At 30.5% G+C, this 9,109-nt stretch overlaps 2 protein-coding genes across 5 annotated transcripts in view; one reads left to right on the top strand and one right to left on the bottom strand.

Annotated features, from left to right (window-relative positions):
- LOC106459178 (intraflagellar transport protein 52 homolog) overlaps positions 1-3,846 on the top strand; it is a 26,387-nt gene extending 22,541 nt beyond the window's left edge. Inside the window, exon 12 of the mRNA XM_013918777.2 lies at positions 1,410-3,846. Within this exon, the coding sequence (XP_013774231.1) occupies positions 1,410-1,469 (60 nt within the window). The 3' untranslated portion in view covers positions 1,470-3,846. The remainder of the gene's footprint in view (positions 1-1,409) is intronic.
- A 1,422-nt stretch (positions 3,847-5,268) lies between these two features.
- Positions 5,269-9,109, bottom strand: part of LOC111083001 — a 7,732-nt gene continuing 3,891 nt past the window's right edge. For 2 of the 4 annotated variants that reach the window (XM_022385612.1, XM_022385613.1), the window contains exon 2: positions 5,270-6,140. In XM_022385612.1, the coding sequence (XP_022241320.1) occupies positions 5,456-6,136 (681 nt within the window). In that variant the 5' untranslated portion in view covers positions 6,137-6,140 and the 3' untranslated portion in view covers positions 5,270-5,455. Of the gene's footprint in view, positions 6,141-9,109 lie in introns of all 4 variants that reach the window. The other 2 variants (XM_022385611.1, XM_013918785.2) reach the window with 2 other exon arrangements.

Genomic DNA, 9,109 nt, shown 5'->3' with positions numbered 1-9,109 from the left:
CCCCCCACAACAAAAGTAACTAAAATGTAAAGGTTAGAAATTTGTTACATTAGGTAACAAAACTTAAATGAAAAATATTTAATTTTTTTTTTACAAGAACAGCTTATGCTATGTGAGTCGTGTGATTAAAACCTGATATTTTGGCGACACTAGGCTCTCCAACTGTGATTCATTGCTTTTTGCATACTGAAGGAGGGGCTAAAGTGTTAAAACTAAAAGAAAGCAAATGTGAGATGTTAAAGGCTAAAACTGTTAGGATAAATAATTATAAGTTTCTGTTACAATCTGCAGTCATTTTAGAAAAAAAAAGGGCACTGATTATATTTCATACTTTTATCTTCTCTGATTATTTTACTATGGTTAGTAAAGAAATATAAAGTTTTACTGAAAAGAAACTTGATATTCATTTATGAGGTTCTAGTGGTTATGCAAATGAAATATGAAAAGAAGTCACTCAGACTAACTCAGTAAAGTGTTTGTAAAGTCACATACAAATCTTTAGTAAAACTACTTTATTTATATATATGATTTACTGTATACAACAGACTTGTAACATCTATTAAAAGCTAACCCAATCGTGTGAAGGTAAACTCAGAGTGACGTATAGTTTCACTGTTACATGATTATTACATGGTCAGTCAAATGGACTGAACCCATATACAAAGGGTTAATAACTCTCAAATATTCATTACAGATGTGTTTGAAATATACAATATATAATAATATCAAAGCTTTGTATATTGTTAAAAATTTGTGATAAGTTGCTTTTCTCTAAACATTTTCTTTTTATACTTATTATGATTGAGAAACAAAATTGAATATTTTGAAATTTGACTTTGCATTGATTACACCTGAGGTGTGATGTTTACTAATATTTTGGTATGTGTGAAATACAAAATGACATGAAAATTTTAGTTTTATGCAAAAGTACAATATAAGCAAGGCAATCACAGTATTCATCAGTTCTATTGCATGTGCTTTGTGAACTTTCATAGAAAATTCAACCTGATATTTTTTATAAATTCTGTATTAACTACCAACGAGGCATTGATTTTGCTTCAGCTAGTTAATAATTTCAAACTAATTTTGCCATGTTTCTTGTCTACCTTGTGTTAAAACTTTCGTATTTAAAATTTCTTATCTTTAAATACCTTTACTTTGAAGCAGATTTGTATGTGGTCTTTTTCAAGGTGTCACAGCATGCAGTACAATTAGTCAAGAGGTGTTTTATAGAACTGTACAAGATGCAAATTAATGAACTATGTAATTCACCACTTCAATTAATCATGTTGCTTCTCATATTTTTGATAGTAAGGCAACTTAAAATTAAAACATTTTTAACTTACCTTTTAAATTGTTATATTTTATCACATTTTGTATTGATAAATATTTCTTGGTTCTGTTAACAGGAGGAAGACATGGTCCCTCCCATGATGGATGATAATCCTAACATTGTCAACTTTTCATGATATTGTTTGAGAAGACAAAATGTAATTTATGTGCACTGTCAGATGATGCACTGTGGAAAGTTAATGTGTTTATTGTGTCCTAACATAACACCTGCTTTTAGCACTTACTTTGAGAAACACAAGTTGATGTGGTAATAAGAGCTAATGCACCAGTGATCCAAATCGATAAAACCGAGAAGTTAATTGATATTTTTAAAATAAAACTAAATAGATAGCCTATTAAAATGACTACAAAAAGTAAACAATTCATACATATGTTGATACACTACTTTACTTATACCATACCAACTGCCATTTATGAGATTGCCTGAAATATCTTCAGAAGATATTAATTTCTTTATATTTTTTAATAGTTATTACATGAAGAAAGTATAGATTTTAACCACTTATAAATGATCAGATTTTTAAAATTTCTTTTATTTGAAGAAAGTTCATTATATTAATTATTAAAGTTTCATGAGAAGAAACTGTGATTCTTCTGATTTTCAAACTACAAAGATGCATCAGTAAAATTTTATTTATTGTGATGCTCATTGTGCTAGCCAGCTCAGTCAATTAGAATGTTGGCTAAGGATTTGACATTATTTTAACACCTCTCCAAGTGGCCACAATCTTTTGTAAATATCTATACTAGTTCTGTTATTTAGGGTTAATATAAGCAGTGAAAGTTTGAGAACAAGACATTGTACAGGTTTAAATCTTTTTTTTTTTAACATAATTTTTAAAAATAAACTAGAAACAAAGTTAGTCTACAACTGTTACTTTTAGTTAGCTATATCATCAGTATTTACAAAGTTTAGAAAGATATTAAATCAATACTGAAAAAAATGATTGTTGAATAACAACTGTTAACTGTACTTCTCTGACCTCTTGTGTTTCACAGTGCAATTTTATTATTTATTTGAGTAATTATTTTACACAAGTATTAATAATTTTGATAAAATATAGATAACATTTTTAATTTCCTTAAAATAAAATTTGGTAGATATAACTGTATACTTTTGGGCATATTGCAATTGACTTTCTACTCAACCTTTTTAGCACCTGACATTGAATTAGAAAACATAAAAACTTTATTACCTTATTGGCGTGTTTCAATGATTTGATCTAATTTGGAATTCATGTACAAATCCTTGGAAGTTAAATATTCTAAGTTGTCTTTTACAATGATTAAATTATCACATATATTCTACTTATTTTTTTTACTTTTACATTTTTTTAAACTACATAGGCAGAAGATAGTAAATGATAGCAATTCGAAGGATATCAGTGTTAAATAGTATATCTTAAAAACATGATACAATAGGAAAATCACTATTAGTTTTTGATTATTCATATTTCCATCTGTTAAAAAGTAACCAATGTAACTAAAAGGTTTAGGGTTTATTATTAGCCATCAATAATAACCTAAAATTGTCCTCAGTGATGGCTTGTTAAAAAACTGTTTGGTAAAATTATGAAAGCAGATCAGTAACATTATTTTTTCATATTCAACAAGTTTTAATTATAAGTCAGTTTGTTTTTATTGAGAAAACTCTCAAGCACATAATGGTATTAAATAGCTTGTTTTGCTTCCTTAAATGATGCTCATTTTTATTCCTCTACTTAGTTAACCCTATAAATTGTGCAATAAAATATTCTCACTCTTAAAGAAAAGTCGAGGGTCAATTTTATTAATATATTCACTGGTAATACTGTAGCACGAAAGCAGAAATTGGTGATTTAAAAACTGAAGAGTATAGGTGAAAACTTGTGATATCTTAAGGTAATAAAAGTTGCCATTTCTGAAAATGCCAATATTTAAATTTTTCCTTTAAGGACTAATTAAATGCATACAAATTGTTCTTTGGATGATGTAATTATTTAGTAGAAAGTTATGTAGAATCTTATACTGATAGTACTTGTACTTCAAAAACAGCGTATTTGTTCTTGTTGAATGATAAATGAAACTACTCTCAGTACGAATAGTCAATTATTTTAACATGATCCTTCCTAAGACTTGCACTGTTAACTATGTTTTTTCATTATTTGTTAGTTTACCTTTAATAGTATTTTGGTTTATGTCAGACGACTAAAAACTGACACCTTTATCAATTCTACTTTGTATATGTTTAGTTTCCTGAGAGCTGGAAAAGGTAAAATTGATACTAAATCTTCAAGTCTATATAATAATTAAATTTGAAATTAGTGCAATATATATATATATATATATATTTGTTTTGTTCTCAGTTCATCCAAGATCTATCCTTCCACTATAAAATAATGTAAAAATTAAAGGTAACTACATAGGCACTTCATTATTTGTAGATATGTTCTTAATTTTCAGTGTACATTTTCAGTTCATCTTCCTTTAGTAATAAATCTGTAGAATGATTGAGTTATGTATTATTTAATTTAGCACAAACGAAGCACTGTTACAAAATAATTATTAACTTAATTGTATACATATTTTATGCTGTCTTATTTTACAGTTACGGTTGCCAGATTTAAATTGGTTAATGATCCAATTCAGACAGTCATATCTATTCTTACATTTGTATTATGTGTCAATTAATTTCAAAGGCTTGTTATTCTTTGGTCATAAAACTACAAATATCAACAGAGTAGAAGTGTAGGAATACACTTGTGAAACTAGAGTAATTAATACATCTGAAGCAGTAAGTGCAAGTGGATGCTAATGCTGGAGTATTAAAACTAGAAACAAAAGTTAAAATTCAGAAGCACATCAGTTATTAAAAACTTGTTAACAACAACCTGTCTGCAAAAGCCCATCATTTTATCAGAGAATATTATGTAATAAAATGGAAATGTAATAGGACATGAACCACGCATGATAACATGGGAATCCCTTTGAAACTGTATGGTTTGATTCTAATCCCTGCAAGGTGAGAGCCCAGACTAGTGGAGAACACATATCTACTTTTTTGAAGATCCATCACATACACTTGTTTTCAGGATCCAGTGAAGATAGTAGACATAATGTAGGATAAACATTAATAGATGATTACTATTTAATGATTATAAAAAAGTAGTAATTAAACCTACTTGATAGTACAGAATACTAAATCAGTGAAAATGTTTGATAACCAACTGCCACAACTTTACAGTTAAGTATATGTACATATTGGTAGTTTCAGGTTACTGTACCTTTATTTCAACTGTACTCCCTCATGTGATAATGTTTACAGCACCTGCTGGTGCTCATGAATTGGTCAGATTTTGTGTGTGAGTACAGTATTGTTGCTCCAGTTAACCAGTCTTAATTGGCATTGCAATTTTACGATATTTAAGTGTTCCTTCTGTAAGAATGTAACTCCTATGATGTAGATGATTTATTTCTTGGATAACGAGGGATTGTACATCTAAGTTTTGATAAATTGGTCTTAATTTATTTTAAACATAACTGTTTAAAACCTAGAAGAGCTTATCACTGCCTATAAAATTTTGTTCAAATCCATATTTTTGTTATGCGGTTTTGTTTTTCACCTTTGCTTCTGTACCTTTTAAATATTAGATCTTTGAATTTTTTTTTTTTTCAAAAGCTCTCAAACTTGAAATTTACACTAGTTTTGAATGTTAATATTCTGAAATGTAAATATCTTTCAGTTTTCTATAGTGGATGAATTTGTTATACATTTCAAATGTAAGCTATGCACTCTGCTAGCATCAAAATATCCAAGCAAAGGGTTTATGCAACTAAATATTTCTATATAAGATAATCTGTTTAAAGTTGATATCGCTAAAGCAAACATACACATCCTCAAGATCATTATTGATAAGAAATGTTTATTAATTCTTTATTTATACTCTTAACAGCCCTTATACAGTAAGTTTTTCTGTTGACCATGAGATTTATTACAACATGAAAATACTTAAAAAAAACTGTAATTAATCAAAAGCTAAAGAAAAACTTCTAATTTAGTATTAATTAGAACATGAATAATATGTATATATAGTTTATGCACGATATGATTTTATAAAAAATATCAACGAAAGGCTTTGTAATCAAAATTGTTTTCTGTCACATCAGAATCAATATCCACCAGTTTCTTGTATCCTGGGATTGCCTGACACCACTCATTGTGTCGTCTTTTCCAGTCTGATATTTGACAGTCTTTACTACAGTACTTGGCCACATTACACTTACCACATTTTAATAGCTTCTTTTCACTCTTGCTAATTCCACATATCCAACAATAGGTATTGTTTGCTTCTGGGCTGAAATCTGAAATTTCTAGTAATGTTTTAAGGGAAGTGGGAATGACCATAACAAAGTCTAATTGCTCTAGTCTTAACCCTGCAGTAAAATCTAAAAAATGGTGTCTTTCTGCATACCTTACACATAATGTGTTTCCAACCTTCAAATCAGAGTAATCAAAGGTTCCAGTTTCAGGATAAAAGGCCACATGGATGTTATCATTTCCTTCCAAATCTCTTACCCAAACACTTTGGCGAAGTAACAGTAGTGGTTTAGCATGGACTTCACCAATAAAACACCAGTGGCGATTTGGAGTTAAAATACAATTTTTTAAAGCATAGTACTCAAAACTGGGTGTATTATCCCAAGGCAGCTTACTGAACACTGGAAAGTGTAATGTATTCCTAAGACGACTAGTTTTGGCTATTTCTGACTTGGTTTCATGTTTACTCATACCTGCATTTGCCATATTCCTGGAGAAATAAAATATTCAGTTTACAATTTATAAAACTACAACGAATAACAACAAAACACTTCATGTAATGCAATCATATTTAAAAAAAAACAACAAGTGGACTATATCTATCTAGATATATACACATAAATAGATATATTTACTGTTATATGCATGTTTAGAATTCATATTCTGTTTTTGTACACAGTAATCAAGCTGCCTATATGTAAACCTTTAATAATTTTGAAACCTTAACCCACAAAATGATATATGATTTTTAAACTTCATTTAAGTGTTCTGTATACTGATGTGAATATTATTACTGTACTTTGTACGCAAATTCCTGGCAAAACGAACACTATGCCTAAACATGTTTTGAATAGATGTGGAATGAAAAATAATATATCAACTTCTAGGATATTTCTTACATTCAAATATTCGTATTTTCTATGTTTATAAGTGAAAAGTGTAGTTCATGTAGGAACAACTGGCATTGGAAAAGCTGCTTAAAAAGTACAATGAATTCTAACACAGGTTTAGAGAAGTAAATGTGTAAAATTCTTTTATGTGTACACTCCAATTAGATACAGAAATGAATTACTAAGCAGGAGCCAAGGCTAACATGTAATATCATGGATATTGTTACGTCTCCGTTTGTTAATTAACTTTCCGTAACTTCGTTCCAACGAAACTTTAACGACACAAGTCTTTACTTAATAAAACTGGTTTATTCTTTCCGAATATAACTTTATCGATACACTCAACTTCAACAATTGCGCTAAACAAACGCTATAACAACGAACGTCAATAATACTTCTGACTGCAGTTCAATTACTCACTGTCTACACACACATTACGTTCATCTCGCGTCACGTTGTCCCCTCTTATATATACCAAACTACCCTATATCTAGCAAATACTAGAGCATTCACCAAGATACGGGATAGTTCTAGAAACTTGGCGTCACCGTAGTCATGTGATCTCGATGACGCAACAATATACTTAATGCAATAGGTGGGCTGGTTGGAATTGTGGGATAGCTTTTAGAACAATGGTGAATTATGTGTCTGTTTGTTTGTTTTGAATTTTGCACAAAGCTACATGGGGGATATCTGTGCTAGCCATCCCTAATTTAGCAGTTAAAGACTAGAGGGAAGGCAGCTAGTCATCACCACCCACTGCCAACTCCTGGGCTACTTTTGTACCAACAAACAGTGGGATTTACTGTCACATTATAATGTCCCTATGGTTGAAAGGGGAAGCATGTTTGGTGGGACAGGGATTCTAACCCGCAACCCTTAGACTGCAAGTCAAGTGCATTAACCGCCTGACCATGCCAGGCATATTATTATTGGAGATGAGCTCTGTTAAAGCAGGATAGGTAGTACGATTATTAATTTTTCTTTTCTTCACTAAAGTTCTACATGTATGTCATAGTGGTCTAATTAATTAGGTTATTAGTGACAAGTAAAATACTTTATATAGAACCCTGCAAATAAGATAGTAAGCTGTTATAGAAAGCTCTAAAAAGAATCATTAAACTTAAAGACACTTTAAACTTTCCCAGCCACAAGGGAAAGTGGGAATAAATAAACTGATATAACAGCTGGGATAACATGGAGATTGGAAAAAGATATGTAAGATAATTACTGTAGATTCAAGAATAAGATTAGTTGCCATTATTCTAATGCTGGGAGTTTTAGGAACAAAATCGATGAATTCAGGGCTTAAGTTTAAATACAAAACTGATATAATGGGAAATACTGAAACTTACATGTTGTTGTTATTTCTAGATTAGTAATTATTTCTTCGGAAATAATTATTTTTAAATCTAAATAACTGCCAGGGTGCTCGAAGATTAAACAATCCTCCTTCATCCCGCACGTGGCCTAGGAATATGGGCTTAACTTGAGAAAACAGGCAAGGTATGTGAATATAAAAAAGATAAATGTGGGAGTAACGGTAAAATAAAATGTGAAGAGCAAAGTAGACTAAACTAAACGGCCAATATCGGACTGATGGTCCATCAGGGCGGAGGGGGATCTAAAAATCCTATGCCGAGAATTGAATGTAGGGGGGAAACGGGAGTACCCCGAGAAGACCCACTTTCACTGGTAATGACCAATTCGTTACCAGTGCTGAAAATTAAGGCTTTTAACCAACATGAACATGTCTAAATGTGTGCAACCATTTGTAGAAACTACACTTTAAAAATTATTAACTACTTACAGTTTAGCATTATCACCAAATGGAACAAAACGTTGTCCGTGTTCTTTAATAAAAGAATCATCTGTCAACTTGAAGTTAATCTGCATTGGAGACATTCCACCATTTTCTTTAGATTTACCAAGAGCAACCAGCAGTCCTTGAGAAGAACACTTCTCTCCCATACACAAGGTCTCTAAGGTTGTCTGACCAGGACTTAATCCTTGAACATCCTTGCAAGAACTGAACAAGCCATCTGCATACCTGTACAACACATCACATTTCTGTAGTCCTCACAACACAGTTCATTCCAGTTCTTTAGTGTACTAGAGCTTTCAAAATGATTTGGGCTTCATATATAAATTTAGATTTTGTGCCCGTGAAATTGTTAAATGAGTGAATATAATATCCTTAATATTTGAATACTCTGAAACCAAGTCCTTTGGTAATTTGGGCTGAACAAATTAAATCTAAATTCATTAACAAAAGTAACTTTTACAACAAAATACTGAAAGTTTTACAATTCTGGTCTTTCATCAAAAAATAATTTTTAAAAACGTGACAAGTAGTGACATACCTAGTAAAACGTTAAATATGTGACAAGTAGTGATATACTTAGTAAAACGTTAAATATGTGACAAGTAGTGACGTACTTAGTAAAACGTTAAATAGTGTAACAAGTAGTGATATACTTAGTAAAACGTTAAATATGTGACAAGTAGTGATATACTTAGTAAAACGTTAAATATGTGACAAGTAGTGATATACTTAGTAAAACGTTAA

This window comes from Limulus polyphemus, unplaced genomic scaffold, assembly GCF_000517525.1.
Source record: "Limulus polyphemus unplaced genomic scaffold, Limulus_polyphemus-2.1.2 Scaffold572, whole genome shotgun sequence".
NCBI classification, from domain to species: domain Eukaryota; kingdom Metazoa; phylum Arthropoda; class Merostomata; order Xiphosura; family Limulidae; genus Limulus; species Limulus polyphemus.
Note: the sequence above shows the minus strand (reverse complement) of the source record. Positions and strands in the feature narration are given on the sequence as shown.